Here is a 19,337-nt window from a genome sequence, read left to right as displayed (position 1 = left end):
GAGCACTTTCCCCCAGCTGAAAGCTGTACGCTCAAAATATTGCTGACAACATCTGTCTTCATTTTTTTAAACATGTACAGAGGGCCTTCTAGGCGTGGGAAGGAAGGCAAGATGTGAAACATGAAGGTCAAAGAATCTGCAACCTAGAAGTTGGAGCAGGGCAAAGGCACGAGGGCAGATGGAGAAGCAGCAGTTCCTGGTGAGATGTGAGGGCTGTGGGGGGGCACACGGGAGGCCGTTGGGGGGGGTGCTATTTTCTGAATCACAGGCGAGTCCAGGCCCCGCCAATGGGTACATGGGCATGTTCGGGGCTGGGGCAGGACCGGCAGGGACCTGAGAGACTAGAAGAATTAGGAGGGGGATCTATTCCTGATCTGTTCCCCATCAGTTGAAGGCTGTGACTTTTCACAACAAAAGATAATCAACGTAAGACAGATGCTTAAAACGTCCCTAACCCCCTCCCAACACCAAGCTTCGGTGTTCGATCTGCAGTGATGGAGACATTTCGACCCTCATACAAACGGTCAATTCTCTGCTACAGTTACCTTGGTGATCAACGTAAGGCTTGAAGGCCTGAAGGATTTTTGGTACAGCCACTCCCATGTCAAGTTCCGTCAGAGTTAGTTCATTCATAAAGTAGGGGAGCTGGAGGAGAGAAGTAAACAACAAATGAGACATTGGTAACCTGTTCATTAGAATTCAGCATCCGCTCAAGAAGGAGTCAAGGCCAAGGTTTTGGGGACACATTCATTTCACCGGAATTTACTGAGCACATGCCGCATACTAGGCATCATCCTACAGAGACGGCTGCGGACAAGTCAGGCAAGGTCCTTGCTCTCACGGGGTTTACGTTGGAGAGGCAGAAACATAATTAAGTAGACAAATCACTTGAGAGAGTGATTAGTGTTCCAGAGACAGTAAGACCAGTGGTGTGGGATAGAGGGAGCTGGGGTGTAGGGCGGGTGGCTATGTTGGCCAAGGAAGTCGGTGAAGGCTTCTGTGAAGGGTGCCGTTGGCCGAAGACCTGACTGAGGAGGAGACTCCAGCCATGCCGGTCAGGTTACCACTGCCTGGAGCTGGCTAGAGTGTGGGAAAGTGGACCCCTCTCAGATTACTAGTGGGGAGTTAAGAAATTGCTACAGCATTTCTGATAGGCAAACTCACAATATTTATTAAAATCCTTGGAAAAAAAGAAAATCACATCCCTTGACCCAGTGCTGGACATTTTCTGTTTGCCCCCCCCCGCCTGGATTTGAGTTCCCAGAGAGGCTGGTCTGTGCAAATCACATGGGTGGGCTCCCCCAGGCCCTGGCTTCTGGCTGGATTTGGCCAGTGGTGAACGCCAACGGGCAGGGAAGATGGGAGGTACTCGGGGCAAGAGTGTTGTCAGGTAGCTGCCCCCTCGCTCTGTTGAAGGCCACGGCTCCTGTGAGAAAGGCAACTCTCCACACAACCATGCTGCCCCAAGGTCTGGTAATTGCTCTCCGCTTTTGCCCCTACAGGGAGTGCTGACAGCTCCCTGCTGCTGCTAGCCTTGGGTCCTACCCTATCCCTTTGGTTTCTCTACATTGGCCCACATATTTACAAGCCTTTCCCTTAATAAACTCTCCTCTCAGGTGACGCCACTTGAGTGTGTCATCTGTCTCCTGATGGGACTCCAACTCATACCAAGTCAGTAGGAATCCACTCCAAAGGAAATAGCATGAGTACTAATACCATGCTTAGAAATTCCTACTTTGCCTCAAGACTATGGAATTAATTCATCTGTTTCTTTCACCTGAATTTATGTATGTGTATAGTTGTTGTTGTTTTTTTTTAACCTGTAGTCCATTCCTCATTTCAGTATAAGATATAAATTACCGATCCACCTTTTTTTTTCCCCCAATGGCTCATTGGCGTCTTATTGAACAACCAATACTTCCCCACTAACCTGTAGCACCACCTGTAAATGTGAGATTCCCACAACACTGGAGCCTGTAATGAGCACCCTGCTTTTCCACCAGCATCAAACTGCTTTTTTAAATAAATATATGCTGAACATTTCCCATAAAACGAGGTAGCATTTAGCCAGGCATGGATTTAAAGCCTATTTTGGCTGGACCTCTTCAGTTGTCAAAGGTATACACTTTGATGAATCAGCAGAGAACTCTTGCTCTGCTTTTCTGCAGGAGTGGGTCGGTGAGAGTTATGATGTCTGTGATGAACAAAACGTGACCAAAGACAGTACTCAAATGTGCGTTTTGAATTGGTGATTGCTGGATTTGGAAAACCTTTTTCTAAGGCATCAATGTTACGTGGCGGCTGGCCTCCCAATCAGCCTACAGAACGCTACCTGGCCAAGAATGTGTAGCCAAATTCTTGCACCCTTGTCCCAGACTGTCTATTATTATCACTCTAATACTCAGTGAGTCAGGGGCATGCTGGGTTTCTGTGGCAACATGTGTCTGACACTGAGCAAGGGGAATGAATGCAGAGATGGCATTCCCAGTCCCCTGTCCAACCTCCCAGCCCTCCCACCCTGCACCCTGTGGTCCCTGCAAGGGCAGAGGAGGAACCTGAGACAAAGAAGGGGCTGAGGGACCAGGGACTGGGAAAGACTCAGCAGGGCTGGGCTGGGCTCTAATCACCAGCAAGTAGTACGAGGAGGGGCTCAGCAGGGCCTCGCTTCCTACTTATTCACCTGAGTGCCCACTCCAAGATTCTAGAACATCTCTAAGCACCCTTCCCCTCCAAATCACAACTGATTTGAATCAAAACTCTCAGGACCAGGCCGTAGCCCGGTCAGCCTCCTTCCTACTCTGCAGGGAAAGGCAACAAAAGGTCACTCCTGCTCTTTTCAACCAGAAACTCTCTTCTTCCCTTTCAAAGGCACCACAGTGAGACGAGAACCCACTACATGTTCTTTACTCTCCTGAGTGAACCCAACTGGACATTCAGGTGTATGGAACATTCTCAGGTTGGTGGGAGGAACTGTTGGAAGCTGTCTGCAGTAACAACATTTGCTGACACGGGCAACAGAGGCCCCTGACGATTGAGGACCCCAAGGTGGTACTGGGAGGGGCCGGCGGAGGCCAGGAATGTACTTGCTGTTGGGGTAGAAACTCAGCTTGTTTTAAACCATCACTGGGCACCAAATACAAACACAGCGCTGCTCTTTCACAACATGAGTCATTATCACATGTGAGGGTGACAATCTGAGACTGCAGGGCAAGGCCAGCAAAGAGTTCTCCATATGTCAGGCCTTCAGGGGAAACCAGGAGACAGGAGAGATCTTTGTCACAGCGGACAGGACAGCTCAGGCTCCTCCAGCCATTCTGGCTCTGGTATTGGCCGTTAACCAACGCTCACTACTAGGTTTCATTCTTCCCAGAATATTTGGCTACTGATGATAATAAAAGTCCTTTTATGGACTTTGGTGGTGGCAGGTTCAGAACTAGAGTAATATCCTGCTGCCTTTCTGTTTATTCCATTATATCCAGGGTCTCCTCTGGTCTCGCAGGGCACGCAGGGCAGGGTGGAGGTGTGAGGCTGGTAATGGAGGGAGCACAGCCCACTACTGGATCCAGGCTACTTTTCTCCATCCTCACCTTCTAGTACTTCTGACCCCAGTTTTATCTGCAGACTGAAAAAGCTCACGTGACCAGCAAAGGGAGAAGATGAAAATAAAAGACTTTCCCTCAACTTCCTCTGGGATGAGAGAACCCACCATTCTCCAGATGGCAGAGGTTCCACGGACTTCCAGCACCCGAGAGAAGCAGGGGAGGCTGCCCTGTCTGTTTTGGAAGGTGTGTAACAGGGACGGCAGCGTCCCATCTGGAGTTGAGGCATACCTGCTTTCTGTCTCCCTCTGCCGGGAACCCCAGCCCTCCTGCTCAGGGAAGGGCCCGCGGAGTGCCAGCCCCACTTCTGTGTCTTGACCAGGAACTCAGCAAGCTCTCCATCATTTTCCAGAAAGGGGGAGGCGGTGGAGTGAGCCCCAGCTTGGCTGATTGTTTGTGAACATGGGAGGGTCACTGCCGCTTCCTGCTCCCCACCTTGGACCTGGCTAGCAGAGTGGATTCAACCCTCAATCTACCTGAAAAACAACACACTGACTCATGTCAACTGAGCCCTCCCAAATCCTTGCCCCAAATTCTGCCTCGACATCCTCTCTTCCAGCTCAGACAGTGGCTCTCCTCTTCAACAGGCGTTAGGAAAGATGACACCGGCCTGCAGCCGGCAGAGAGTATGCCAGAGCTCGACTGAGCCCTAAGAGGCTTGGTTTGTCATCCAAAGGAATGACAAAAGTCACATCGAAGCTCCTCCATGCCCACATTTTCCTTCTAATGTAATTTTACCTTAGCTCACCTAACCTGGAGTCCTTGAACCCTCTGAAGTCATGGGCAAAATTCTGCCATCACTGTGCATTTTTCTAGGGAAAGGATTCATTCGTTTCTGTGTGTCAAAGGTATCTATGACCCAGAAAGATCCACCGATTTAAGCTGCTGACTGAGGAACTTCATTTGGGGACCAAAGGGACCCTTCCTCGCCTGGGTCTTCCCTGGGTCAAAAACTTACTTCTGCCTAACCTAACTGATGTCTCTGGGTTGGCGGAGGTGGTGCTAAATGAGTCATTTAGTGGCAATGGTGAGGAATATTTATGCAGTTTAAACTTACTTCCAAGTGGGCCTTGATCAGCACCAGGACTGCTGTTTTTCAGCAAAGAGAGAGCCCAAAATAAAATACCATCTGGCCAGAAGTAAAGGTCAGGCCCAGACACATTTAGAGTGCAATGCTAACTTTCCCGGCTTTGAGCGGGAGCACGACTTGGGAAAGAGGTCTGGAGTCTGGCACTTTCCTCAGCAGAGATGGTGCAGCCCCCAGACCGTGAGGCTGGGTGGGCTCCTGAAGTACAATTTAAGTTCCTTACTAATTTCAAGATACTAGAGGTCTACATGACAAACCAGCTACAAAAGCTCACATTTTCCCAAACCAAATTCTCGATTATCACCTAGAATGGATAACAATGAGGGCAACACAAAGGAAAAAGTAAACAGGAACATTCACTAAGTCCCCAGGTACAGTGACTCATATGGCCAAGGTCACAGCTCAGATAGGTTGCTGTTCTCATGTGATATGCTTTAAACCAAGTTATTTTTCACTTAGGATATAACGATACAAAACTTCCAAATTAAGAAATGTGAGGAACTGGAAGCCTCTTGTGTGGAAAACGATACCTTTATTTTGCTGAGTTTCATTTGGATTTTCTTAGACACCAGATCAGACCAATATTTCTCTCCTAAGAAGTCCCAAAACATTCTTCCGAGCAAGGCATTCACCCAGGCTTCCTGTTCTTCCTCCTCGGAGGGCGGAGCCTCTGGCAACTGGCAAAAGAAAGGGAACCAAAATTAGCTGGAAAGCAACTGGAGAACAAGACAGGTGCTTATTTTTCCAAAGTCACTGAAGGTCCCTCCCCACAGAGATGGGCGGCCACGGGAGTTGTATTTCTTCTCTACAAATTACAAGTCTCACATTATGTCAGTGAATAGAAAAAGGGAGAAACAAAAGCCACCATCACAGATTAAAAACTCCTCTTTGTCTATTTTCTTTTCTCGCCAGTCTTCCTGTGAACGAGCTAATATTTCATACAATTAGCTCAACCAGATTGCCCTGCGTCCCAAATGAGCTCGGTACCCACTTCTGCTTAATGGCACCTCTGATCAAATGTCTGCCTACCCTTCTTCCAACTAACTGGGGCTCCCTGGACACGTAACCGTCAGGCTGGTCCTCCCGAGGCAGCCCCAAAGCCTCCCGTGCCCAGGACTCTTACAGGAGCTGGGAACTCACAGCCCTCCTGGGTGAGGGGCAGGGGGGTGCTTACAAATACTAGTGCCTGGGCCCTATGCCCAGATACTAATCTGGGTGGCTATCACAACTTCCCGAAGCTCCCTCACAGATGTAATGAACAGGTAAGGTTGAGAACCGCAGGCTCGGATTAGAGGGAGCCCGTTCTCAGGAATTCTGTGAAAATTCCTACAGCTGTTCTCCCCAATCTCAGCCCAGTGACATCCCCTGGGCCTCCGCTCCGCCAGGTACAATCTGTCTCAAACATCTAGCACGGCCAGTGTGCAAGGTAAGACAAGAGCAAACCTGAGTTAGTCTCCGATTTCCCAGGCTACTTGTCAGACAATGGACTCTTGCCCGGGGAGGGCCAGGCAGGGTGAAGCAGGAGACAGAAGCGGGCAGTGACCGCCGCTGAGGGTGTGGCGAGGCACCTGGCAGCGCGGGTAACACTTGCTGACCACCACCTGTTGTCACTGCTGTGGCCGCAGACCCTGCGCCAGGCCCTGCGATAAGACTGCTTCTCAGGGTGCTCATTTACGTCTTACGATACCCCAGAAAGACGGAACCTTGACTTCTATTTTAGGGCGGAGGAAACGGGACTTGGAACCATGTAGTATCCTGCCTGAGGCCCCTGGTTTATCAGCACAGCCTGACTCACAGCCTCCTTCTCCCTGATCTCCACCTGCTCTGTCCTGAGGGAGGAAGGTGGTGGGACTGGCACCTGCTGTGACAGACATTTCCTTACGCTGAGGTCTCTAATTAGACTACAGCCTTACAGAAACAATTAGCCTTGGAAAGCAAGGACCAAAAAAAACTAGAAAACCAGAAATCAGTGAATTGTTTACCTTTTCTCTTCCCTCTGTGGTTTGTACAAATGCATCTGCCCTGCCCTCCCAGGCCACCTGCAGCCATAATACACATCAGACACCCTTGTCATATCCACGTGTTGTATGTGTTTGCTCACGCCAGCGCGACCTGTGTGCCCAGGCCAGGGGGACTGTACCCAGGTGGCCTAGTGCTCCTGGATTCAACCCTTGGAGATTTGATAACTTGTGAGTACCCCCAAAGGTCTATGGCACGTACCTGCGTGTGATTTTTCTGAAGCCTGGAGTTTGGGGGTCTGAACTGGTCACTGAGCTTGTGCAGGGCCTACTGGACTGCCCAGCACCCAGCGGTCCACTAGTGTTGTCAGAGCATGCGCTGTCTCTCTCTTTGGGGGTCTGGGAGTTTGCCTGTGTTTTTCAATCTAATGTTATCGGGTGTGAGGGGAAATATTTTATGTTCTAGGAGTCCTTCAAATTTGAGTGTTTTCACAGGTCTCCCTTAAGAATGTTGGGGAGTCTCATTTAAAAAAAATTAAACTCTGGTTTAAAAAATGCACATTGGTCATTCCATTTGAGAAGACATGGCTCTCTACCTCATTCGTTTCAATGGCTACATAGCACCTCTGTACTTCCTAGTGCTGTAATATATACATATTTTTAAGATTTTATTTTTAAGCAATCTCTATACCCAATGTGCAGCTCAAAGTCACAACCCTGAGATCAAGAGTTGCACGCTCCCCCGATGAAGCTAGCCGGGCGCCCCTCACCAAGACACTTCTACCTCCAGGTCCTGGATGCAAGATGTCTGGGACCACTGGGTATTTGAGTCATACCACAGGTGGTACATGTTTCTTAGAATCACTTTTCTCTCTGCCTGAACATCTGTGCCCCACCCCCCAAGGGAATCTGGTCCAGTGTTTCTGAGGTTACGGTCTTTGAGTCATATCAGATTATCTACACAGACTTCCGAGTAAACACGCACCAAGGACAATGCCCTCCTCCCCCAGGTATTTCGGCAGTGCCAAGCTGTGCCCACACAAGGCAGTGCATGTCTTGCTTAGATTTGTAGGTGACACAAGAGAATCGGTCACTTTCCCTTCTCGAGTGGGGAAGTCTACCCTCTATTAACCTTTCTTTACAGCCCTAGATAGAGCAAACAGGTTTAACACAAAATGGCAAGAAACAAAGGCTATTTCACAATGTATGTCCAAGTCAAAGGCATATGATGTGGAAACACATTTCTGAAATAACTGACAAGCAGCTTGTCTTTTCTTTTCAACAGTTCCTTCTACAGGCTTCTCTCCACAGACTCATTGGGAACAAAGAAAAATCCAAGAGCAGCAGAACACTGACAATGCATCAAAGCAGCTTTACGAACAAAATCTGGATTCACTGGGCTACTAGAAAGAACTCACTTCCAATGAATGTCATAAAAATTTAAGAGCTTGAAGAATAAATATGCATATGTTTCCTAACATTGCCATGTGCCCGCAGGAAGGAATGTGAGAAGAATATTCATTTCACCATTTCAACTACACAGGTACATTCAGATAGGGTACCTTTCTCAAAATGACTTCCGAAGAAAGGTCCGAAGCTGAAGGAGGCTATGACTATCTGAGTAGCTCCTGGGATATAGTTTATTAAAAGCTAACCTCCAGAGGAAAGTACAAATTCACTTAATTTTTTGGTGTAATCTTTCCTGTAACAAATGGCCAGGAGACCAAGGCCAGCCCACCTATTTTTGTTCCAAAGAGAGCTCAGTACGTCCGCTCCTAAGGTTTGGTCACACACAATCTGGTGCCACCAGGGTTCCACAAAGGACCACTGGGTCCAGGAGAAGGCACAATGGAAGACCCTTCCCCCAGGTCTGTTAGATGTTTCCCCATTATAAAAACAGTACATATTTATTGCAGAAAACACCCATAATCCCCCTATCCAAATATAATTATTTATTTCTTCTTTCTTTCTTTTTTTTTTTAAAGCCACCCCTGGCTTTTTTTTTTTAAGATTTTATTTATTTATTTGACAGAGAAATAGAAAGAGAGCACAAGTAGGCAGAGCGGCAGGCAGAGGGTGAGGGAGAAGCAGACTCCCCGCTGAGCAGGGAGCCCGATGTGGGGCTTAATCCCAAAACCCTGGGATCATGACCTGAACCGAAGGCAGTAACTGAACCAACTAAGCCACCCAGGCGCCCCACAAATATAATTATTTAAAACATTTTTCCTCTATTTACTATCAGTCTTTTTTCAATGTATATAACTTTTTAGGATACAGAACTTAAAAAAAAAATAAAATTGGATCAAATTAACATGGTTTTGTATCTTTTTTTTTTTTACAGCTTTATGGAAATATAGTTCACATAACACACAATTCACCCATTTAAAGAGTACAATCTGGGACGCCTGGGTGGCTCAGTTGGTTAAGCGACTGCCTTCGGCTCAGGTCATGATCCTGGAGTCCCGGGATCAAGTCCCACATCGGGCTCCCTGCTCAGCGGGGAGTCTGCTTCTCCCTCTGACCCTCTTCCCTCTCGTGCTCTCTATCTCTCATTCTCTCTCTCGCAAATAAATAAATAAAATCTTAAAAAAAAATAAAGAGTACAATCTATGGTTTTTAGCATATTCACAGAGTTGGGAAGCCATCACCACCATCAATTTTAGAACATTTTAATTATCCCCCAAAGAAACCCTGTTTCCCTTAGCAGTTACTTGCCACTCTTCCCCAACTCCATCCCTGCCACCACCGTCCCCACAAGCCCCATCCCCCCCACCCTCAGCCCCCGCACCAGCCCCAGGCAATTCTCTCAGGGAATTCACCTAATTCTAGACAGTCCATATAAATGGAATCATACAATATGTATTCTTTTGTGACTGACTTCTCTCATAAGCATAATGTTCTCAAGATTTACCCATGCTGTAGCAGGTATTGGCACACTATTCCTTTTTATTGCAGAGTAACATTCTCTTGTGTGCATCTACCATACTTTATCCACTCATGATGGAAGTTTCAGTTGCTTCCACTTTTGATTATTGTGAATAATGGCACCATGAACATTTGTGTACAAGTTTTTGTGCACACACAGGTTTCCATTTCTCTTGGATATATACCTAGAGGTGGAACTGCTGGATTGTACGGCTGTACGTTTACTCTGAGGAACAAGCAAACTGTTTTCCTCAGCAGCTGCATCATTCTACATTCCCACCACCAACATACAGTGGTTCCACTTTCTCCACATCCTCACTAATACTTGCTACTATCTTTTTCTTTCTAGCCATCCTAGTGGTTGTGAGGTGGTATCTCATTATGGTTTTGATTCGCATTTCCTGGATGACTAACGACTGAGTATCTTTTCTAGGCTCATGGGCCATCTATATGTCTTCTTTGGAGAAATGTCTATTCAAATCCTTTGTCCATTTCTTTTTTTTTTTAAGATTTTATTTATTGGGGCACCTGGGTAGCTCAGTCGTTAAGCGTCTGCCTTCGGCTCAGGTCATGATCCCAGGCTCCTGGGATCGAGCCCCGCATCGGGCTCCCTGCTCTGCGGGGAGCCTGCTTCTCCCTCTCCCGTTCCCCCTGCTTGTGTTCCCTCTCTCGCTGTGTCTCTCTCTGTCAAATAAATAAAATCTTTAAAAAAAAAAAATTAAGAAAAAGATTTTATTTATTTGACAGAGAGAGCGAGCGAGTGAGCGCACAAGCAGGGGGAGCAGCAGGAAGAGAAGCAGGCTCCCCGCTGAGCAGGGCGCCCAATGAGGGGCTTGATTCCAGGACCCTGGGATCATGACCAGAGCTAAAGGCAGACGCTTAACTGACTGAGCCACCCAGGTGCTCCCCTTTGCCCATTTCTTAATTGGGTCATTTACCTTTTTATTATTCAGTTTTAAGAATCCTTTGTTTATTCTAGGTACTAGAATATCAGATATATGATTTGCAGATATTTTCCCATTTTGTGGGTTGTCTCTTTACTATCTTAATGGTATTGTTTGTAGCACAAAAGTTTTTAATTTTGATGAAATCTAGTTTATCTTTTTTTTTGGTTGCATGTACTTTTGGGTGTCTTATCTAAGAAAGCTTTACCTAACCCCAAACCACAGAGATTGACTCCTATGTTTTCTTCTAAGACTTTTATAGTTTTAGCTCTTACATTGAGGTCTATGATCCTTTTGAGTTAATTTTTGTGTATGGTGTGAGGTAGGAGTCCAACTTCATTCTTTTGCCATGTGGATACCGGCTGTTCCAGCACCATTTGTTGAAGACTATTCTTTCCCTCCCCTTCCCCATTCCTTGAATTGTCTTGGCACTCTTTTCTGGATCCTTTCTAAAATTTATGTTTAAATTGGCTCTATGGCTTCAGATTTTTTACTCACTGTATGAGGAGCACTTTTCAATTCTACTTTTAAATGTCTGAAAAGGTGACTTTGTGCAGGAAAGGGAAACCTTGGAAAACCACTCCACCAATTAAGATTTCCTGGTTTCTATTTGATTCCTATTTGCTTTTTCGGGTTCTCATCTCCTGATAACTGCAAACAGGGAGTAATATCTCATGATCCAGTTTATAGGTAACAAGATAATTAGTACAACTAGTAATAATGAAGACAGAACTCTCCAAACCTGGGAAGCCTACATTATCTCTAAACGTTTAGGATCTTCCTTGGATAATGAGCGTGGAAGTGTGTGACACAATTTGAATACTGGAGTCTTGCACCTGCCTAGAGGACAGGCACAGCACTGCCCCACTGATGGTCCTCTCTCCCAGGCAGGCCACTTTGGGGCACACAGAACTAGCAGCCTCCCGGGCCTTACTACACCCCTGAGCAAATCTGCAGGCAGCCTGTGCAGTCTCCCTTTCTGAGGTAACCACACCAGGGGTAATACTATGCCACCTTTAGACATTTTTAAAAACAGAGTTTCCTTTTTTAAAAATTATATTTTATTTAAATTCAATTAACATACAGTGTATTATTAGTTTCAAAAGAGAGTCTCTTTATTTTCTTATTTTCTGAATTACTATTAAAATCTCCTCCAACCAAGCACACTACCTTGACAAGACAATAAAGCTCTAGTCTCCTCAGCCAGCCTCATGGTCTCACAACTATTCTAGAGGTTAAGTTGCCTGAACAGTGAGAAAATGGCACCAACACCACAGGGGTTTGGAGATTCAGAGGCTTGCACAGTCTGTGGCTATGGGACAAAGCAGTCATGAGGGCAAGTCAGGGCTCAGTGACTGGTCACTAACCACTAAACATCTAGAGAACCAGGCCCTTCCTCCAAAATAGTGATTTTATAATTCCAATTTTGAGCTCCAAAGTGGTTTCGATATGCAGAATCCCCTGAATATGTTTTTAATTATTATAAGTAAGAATAAACACCAAAAGTATTTCAGCACTTTTTAACACAAACCTTGTCTATATTTACTAATTGTATCCTGGGTTTGGCTCCTGTGAACCAGTGGCCTCATTCTCCCCCAAACCTAGTTTAGCACTAGGTGCCATGTGAGAAAGGAGGCCCAGCGGGTGGAAGTTGCCATTAGACGTGGAGCCCTCAGGGGAAGAGATGCTCTGACCATGGCCTACAAGAGGCAGCAGCAGGGGGGGCAGTGGGGAGAGAAGAAGCTGAGGCAAAGGCTGGAGCTGTGTCCCAAGCTCCCTCTGGGTAAGCTCTGGCTGGTGGCCGACCCTGACGATGATGTGACAGTGTCACCCGAAGAGATGTCAAAGGTTCATTTGTATCTCTGAGCCCTTTGAGTTTCTCTTGGACTCATGATATCAGAGGCAACATGGACCCTAAGAAATAACCTGGCCCAGTCTTCGGCAGGAAGGATGAACACTACTGACCACATCCAAAGGGCCCACATTTGGTGAGCCTTTGGGGAAACAGGCACTCTTACTACTGGTGGGAGTGAACACTGGGGCAACCCTTATAGAGGGGAATGTGGTAATACCTAACAAAACTACATGTGCATTTACCTTCTGATCTAGCGATCTCACTTCTAAGATTTCACCTTGAAGATACACCCTGAACAGCACAAAAATACACAATACACAAATTACTCACTGCAGCATTGTTTGTAATTGCAAAATACTGGAAACCTATATGCCCTTATAAAAGAGGGAATGAATATACTATGAAACATTCGTACGATGGAACAAGTACTTGGCGCTGTTTAAAAACAAGAGGAGGAAGAGACATCTATGAACTGATGTGGAGTGATTTCCAGAATGTACTAGTAAGTGGAAAAGTAATGTTCAAAAGGGTATCCATAATATGCTACCTTTCGACTAAGAAGGGAAAATAAAGGCAGAAAGGATAAACCAGAGACTAAGGAGATTGGCTTACTTCAGAGGGGGTGAGTGGGAATAGCATGGAAGAACAGAAGAAACAGGGTGGGGGAGACGGCCCTGTTCTGAGTAGGTCTTTGTACAGCCTTGATCTCTGGAACCATGCTAATGTTTCATAGGCACCAAACATAACAAGTTAAAAATGGAGGGAGAAGGTCCTCGTGTGCTCAAACTGCAAAATTAATAAGAAATAAAACTAGTTAAGAACTGCCTTAAAGCGTTAAAAGTAATCAAAGTAGCAGAGGAAACTAGCAGATCTTCCTTTCCAAAAACAGTGCCACGATATTTCTCATCCCACATGCTCTCCCAAGAATTTGCTACTTCTTCAGCAAGAAGTGCAATCTCTGCCCCTTCTTGAACCTGGGAAGGTGTGCTGACTGCTCCAATAGGGCATGATAGATGTGATGTTATTTTACTTCCGAGATAAGGTTATAAAAGGTGATATGGTGTCCACCTGGCTCTTTCTCAAGGGAGACTTGCCCTTGGAACCCAGTCACCAAGCTGCAGGAAGCCCAGGCCACACGGAGAAGTGAGCTCCCAGGCAACAACCAGCATCTATGTGCCAGCCATGCGAGTGAGGCATCTTGGGAGCAGCTCCTCCAGCCCCCAGTGGGGCCTCCTCAGCTGATGCTGTATGGAGTAGAGAGAAGCCTTCATTGCCAAGCCTGGTCAAGTTACAAATTGGTAAGCAAAATGAGTAACTGTTATGGTTTTAGGCCACGACTTCTAGGGCTGTTACACAGTAATAGTTAACTATAACACATGCCCATACCTTATTCAAGATGGTCTTAACTAGCAGACCACCCCTGAGAGCCAGGACACGGCCCACACGTGCTTCAGGGAGGCCAAGGGGATGTGGGAACCCAGCACTAGACTCCATGCACCTTCTTGCAAAGCCCCCTTTCCAAGGACAGTTATCCCGTTCACACAATTCTGGCTTTCTGGTTTCCTAGCCCACACAGACTAGAATCGTTGCATTAGGGGTGAGGGGTGGGAGATGGGGATAAGCACTCAAGGAGAAGCAACTAGGCCATATACCAACACCAGCCAACTGACAATCGAGAGAAAACTACTGCAGAATCAACAGCCTGGGGTGGCTCAGATGGCGGTGAAAGGCTTCTGACCTCAAGCAGGCCTGCATGACGACAAGCCTGAATTTCTGTTTGTTGTTAAGCCCTTAAATTATCAAGATGAAATCATCCCTGCCTGCTCTGCCTAAGGGGGCCAGGAAATGCAGTGTGGTTTTTGAAGATTTTCATCAGACTTAGAAGAGGAAAAACACGTTTTGGTGCTTAAAGAGGTAAATGCCAAGTACTCAGAAAGGACGGTTGCACTAGAGAAGCCCCCCGGGTGACAGGGATGCTGGGTCAGGGGGCTCAGTTAGGGGCCATCAGGGCCTCCCAGCACCTCCTGGGGCTTCCAGAGACTCCAGCGATGACAAGACACGACAAACACATGCAACACACACTGAGGAAACGATGCTCTAAAACATGGTTTTGTTTTTGTATTTTTAATTTAAGGAACTCTTTTAAAAAGCAAGCATTTCATGGGGTAATTTTCTTACATTAGTATACAATGCTCCTCCTGATTTCCCTGAATCCGATGAGAGTTCAGACAGTTGACAACCCAGGGAGAAAAGGAATTTGGGGTAGGGGGATTCACGGGTGGTAAACAGGACATTCCTAGAATAGTTTTGTATTGCCCAACTCCAGCCTAGAGGAAGGCCTACTTCCCACTCTCAGTTGGTAACTCAGGTCAGAGGGTGGAGGCAGTGGGTGAGGGGCCAGCAGAGCACAGGGTCTTTTTTGGCCTGCCAAAGTCAGCTGGATGAGGGTTCGGGGGTCTCTTCTCCACTGGAGAGGATCAACGGAATGAATCAAAACCCATGACTGGCTAACAACACAAAGAAGGCGTCACCAAGTGCTTCCCATTAAGAGCAGAGATACGGTCACTGTAAGAGGCCAAACACCTCATGGGTTACTGAACGGGAGGAAAGCAGGCTGTGTGTGCACAGGCTGGGCGCGGTGCTGAGGATGTGAGTGGTGTAGGGCCGGCACAGCTTTCTAACGGCCACCAACATGGCCGTGGTGGCAGCTGAGGGCCTGGGAGTGTCATCTGGTTTTGTACACGCCACCACTTAGCAACTGTGAAATGAAGCTACTTAGCTCGTGTGAACCTGTTTCTCCATCTACTTTAAAATGGAGAGAACCCCATCTCGTCTGCAAGACTGTTGAAGGGATCAGAGGAATTCTACTACAGTATCTCACTGCAGATGATCTTGAGTCAATGGCCAGCTTGTTACGCTGTGGGAAGAATGCTTGTGGCAAATCTTCAAAAGCACTGGACATCGCTAATGAGTCTGAGAATTTGAGACTACAAAGGTAACTGAGGAATCAGACCTCTACTACTAACGATTCTGAGAACTTCCCTACTGATGGCCCAGTTGCTCAGGTCAAAGGTTAGGAGGGATCTTTGGCCCCTCTGGTTCTCTCACGCCCCACACCTAATTCATCAGCAAATCCAGCCGCTCCCCTATAAACACAGATCCCAACTACAGCCGTTCTCAGCACCTGCTGCTGTCCCTCATCACAGCCTCATCCCCCAGAGCTAGAAGCGCCCCCCACCCACTCTCTTCCCCCTGCTGCCCACTCTCCACGGACAGCCACTTTTAAACTTAAATAGATCAACATGACTCCCTGCTCAAAACCCTCCCAGGGCTTCCCATCTTCCTCAGAACTGATCCCATGAGGCCCTGCCTCTCTGTGCCCTGCTCACCGTCACCTCACCGACCTCACCACGGTTCCTTGAATACTCCAACCATACCCCTGCTTCGGGGCCGGTCCCCCGAACCAGGGAAGCTCCTCCCACACACATCCCACAGCTCACTTCCTCACTGTGGTCAGGTCTCTGCCCAAACGTCACCTCCACAAGGAGGCCCTCCTTGACCACCACTCTAAAATAGCAGCCTGGCCACTTTCCACCCTCCCCACTTCCAGCCTTGGCTTTATTTTAATTCTTGCCACCACCAGCTGTTTGTTTCTTGCTGCCTCCCTGACAAGAGCACAAGCTCCCTGAGGGCAAGGCCCGCATCTGTCTCATTCACTACTGTGTCCCCAGTGCCTAGGGCAGGGCCTGGTACACAGGAAGCGCTCCAAGTGCTTACGTTTGCAGAAATGAGTCTGAGTAGAAAAGCAGAAAAGCCACGGCCTGGGCAGCCAGCTTTACCTTCTTCCCAGTCGTGGGGCTGCTCTCCGCACTCTGCACCGGGCTCCTTTGGGGGCTTCGGTTTTCTTGGGGGACACACCTGGCCATATACACGCTGTAGTCCAGAAGCATCTTCTGCCGCACGCTGCCCACCAGCTCCTTCTGCTTCGGCTGCGACATAATCTCCTCCACACTGCCTTTGCTGCTGCTGCGGCTGTGGGTCAGGTGCCCCGAGGGGCTGTTGTGTCTGCTGTATGAGGGCAAAACCCCTGCAGCAAAGAGAGGCCGGCTGGGCTGTTAACGTGCGGGAAGGAAATGACTGCAAAGTCAACGCAACAGTGAACAGACTGCCCTGGGCTAAGCTGACAAGCAGCTAACATGCTAACAAATGATTGTTTAAAAAAATATTTATAAGGCTATTTCCCATCCTGAGAAATACCTCCCACTCTAATAATAGCTCATTTTTTAGAACGGTTTTTCTTCTTCTCTAAAACAATTCGGAGGAACTGAAAGCCATGAAGTCCATGTGGTTAAGTACCTTGTTCTTTTTTCCTGGTGACCACTGAGGGTCAAATATGGAACTGCCACAGCCCCAGAGACAAATGGCAAGTGGGCCGCAAGCTAACTGTTCGCCCACAGCACACGGCAATTCCAGACCTGTCATCTTTCATTCAACAAAGGTTTTTATCAAGCCCTTCTCTGGGCCAATTCCACATGAAAAGAAGAATGAGACATAATCCCTGCCCTTGAATTTGGGCACCTAGGCACATAAATTACGGCTCTCTATAATAACCATGGCAACTGAAGCATGACTGAAGGACTTTCAGGGCAGAAAGGAGGAGGTGACTACCTCTGCCCAAGAAAGCCCCAGTAGCGACTTTACAGGTAGAGTCCTCTCAGCTGCTTCTTGAAGAAATAGTTGGCATTTTCCTGGTGCAGGTGGGGGAAGAACATTCCAGGTAGAGGGAGGAGCATATGCAAAAAGTGAAGACAGGGCCCAGGCTGTCTGGAGGACACTGAGAGGTTCAGTGAGGGCCCAACTGGGGTACACGGGGCAGGACAGGAAATGAGCAGAGGCTCATTTATCAGCACAAATGTGAGTCGGGAGGCCACAGACTCTGCATTTCTCTGGTGATCTGAGGCTTGGAGAAGCGTGTTCAAGGCCGGGAGCCTGAGAACACTAGCCTGATACGCTGCCCTGACTTCCCCGCCTCCTTATCACAACCAGGGTTCTCCTGATGTTTCTTCTCTCAGAGTCACAGTATGTACAAATAAATATAATCCTAAGGAACCAACAAAGGCAAAAATCATACATCTGCAAGCTGTCCCATCACTGGTTAAATGATCTGGTGCAAAGGGTTGCAATGACCAGCCTGAAAGGTAAGTGAGTCCTGAGAACACTCCTTAGGTGGCAGAGGGTCATCGGCTCAGGGTGGGTTTCCTTCCTTTCTACCTGGGAATCTCTCTCCATTCTCCTATGGACCCTTTAAAACTACTTAAGCATTCAGCACACACGTCATTACCTGGTTTACTTCCAGAGACACCAGGTGGCTTCTTGCTTTCCGACTTCAGTTTAGATGCCAGAATAAATCGCCTAAACCACTCCTCTTTGTCTCGGCCAGTTCTCCCAAAGAGATAGAGTATCTGATCTCGCTGGCTAGATCGTGTTCCCTCCTGAGGATGGGGTGGCTTCTTAGGGTCCTCGCTTCCCAGCTCTCTCTCAGCTGGAGGCTTTTCTTCAGAAGTCTCTTTATCAGTCTGGGCCTTAGACATAAAGTCATCTTGTCGACCAAGCTCGATACAAATGGGGTATTTTTTATTCCAGATTCGTTTTCGAGCCAAACTTTTGGGTACAAGATAAATCTACAGGAAAGGGAAATGATGACTGACATACAAAATTAAGAACTGGCCACACTGTGCATTAATATTATGCAGAACACAAATGCAAACTTTATAGCCTTTTTGCTAAAACAATGAGTGTAAAATTACCACCTGTCTACAACATGACTATAGAAACTGGGATTAAGTTTTAGAAGTGATTTGTTACTCTTCAAACTCATTCCAGAAGTAGACGTTTAGAATTTTGCAAGAGTTACAAGTATCTGTAATTTTCTTTTTTTTTATTATTATGTTATGTTAATCACCATACATTACATCATTAGTTTTTGATGTAGTGTTCCATGATTAAATATCTGTAATTTTCAGGTAACAGTGACACAAAAATTATTTAGCAGGTTATCATCAACTAAGTTTCATGACCTTGGACCAACCATAAATTTGAAAAAAAAAAAAAAAAAGAATTTATCAAACTAGATCTAGATGGGAAGCTCAAGTTTATCAGTCTCAAGTTAGGAGAAAATTTATACAAAAACTATTTTAAATACTTCTGTCCTTTGAGGTAAATTTAAAGATCACTCACATGAGTTATAACAACAGAAAACCTATAGCTTTTTGAAATAACCAACAATTTACATTTCTTAACAACAGCAGTATATAACACTTATCAAATGGAATTATTTTGCATATCCATAATTTTCACATTTACAGAGTCCTCATTCATTATTACCCTAGCACCACTATACTTAGCTTTTTGTTGGACTGAAAAGTTAGGAGTTAACTCTCAAAGTCAGATGAGTGTGTTATGCCTTTGCTCCTCAAAGTGTGGTCCATGGACCACCAGCAGCAAAAGCATCACTTGGGAGCTCATAAAAATGCAGACTCTTAGGCCCCACTCAGAGCTGCTGAAATAGAATCTACATTTAAAAAGATGCTTGGGTGATTTGCATGAAAGGTAGTGCCCTAAATTACACACAAACACACACACACACACACAACTACACACACACCCTTTTGAGGGGGAAAAACACAGTAAAACAACCAAGATTCCAAATGCTTTTCTTTCATTTTAGTTTCTCAAATTAGCCAGGCTCACCTTGCTGTCTGAAAGGTCGTAGATTTTCTGGCTGATGTAGGTAACCTCTGGCTTTGTTTCATTGTAGCTTGCCCTCCTGGATATATTTTTATTGGGCTTTGAAAGTCTTAAGGTCCCACCCTCAAGTCGGACAAAGACTGAATGTGTCAAAGTTGCATGGTAAGTTTCTGGATCATAGTTGTAAATCTCATTCATCCATCCCTGATGGAGAAAAACTTC

At 46.6% G+C, this 19,337-nt stretch overlaps 1 protein-coding gene across 6 annotated transcripts in view; it reads right to left on the bottom strand.

Annotated features, from left to right (window-relative positions):
• Positions 1-19,337, bottom strand: part of TEX2 (testis expressed 2) — a 102,393-nt gene that overhangs the window by 20,954 nt on the left and 62,102 nt on the right. For all 6 annotated transcript variants that reach the window (XM_028087475.2, XM_088028189.1, XM_028087478.1 and 3 more), the window contains exons 3-7: positions 19,119-19,319; positions 17,710-18,049; positions 16,208-16,455; positions 5,217-5,363; positions 546-645 (exon numbers count right to left, since the gene is read on the bottom strand). In XM_028087475.2, coding sequence (XP_027943276.1) covers positions 546-645; positions 5,217-5,363; positions 16,208-16,455; positions 17,710-18,049; positions 19,119-19,319 — 1,036 coding nt within the window. The remainder of the gene's footprint in view (positions 1-545; positions 646-5,216; positions 5,364-16,207; positions 16,456-17,709; positions 18,050-19,118; positions 19,320-19,337) is intronic.

Source organism: Eumetopias jubatus, unplaced genomic scaffold, assembly GCF_037043125.1.
Source record: "Eumetopias jubatus isolate StellerSeaLion01/CBP00866 unplaced genomic scaffold, mEumJub1_p1.0 scaffold_10, whole genome shotgun sequence".
Taxonomy (NCBI): Eukaryota; Metazoa; Chordata; class Mammalia; order Carnivora; family Otariidae; genus Eumetopias; species Eumetopias jubatus.
Note: the sequence above shows the minus strand (reverse complement) of the source record. Positions and strands in the feature narration are given on the sequence as shown.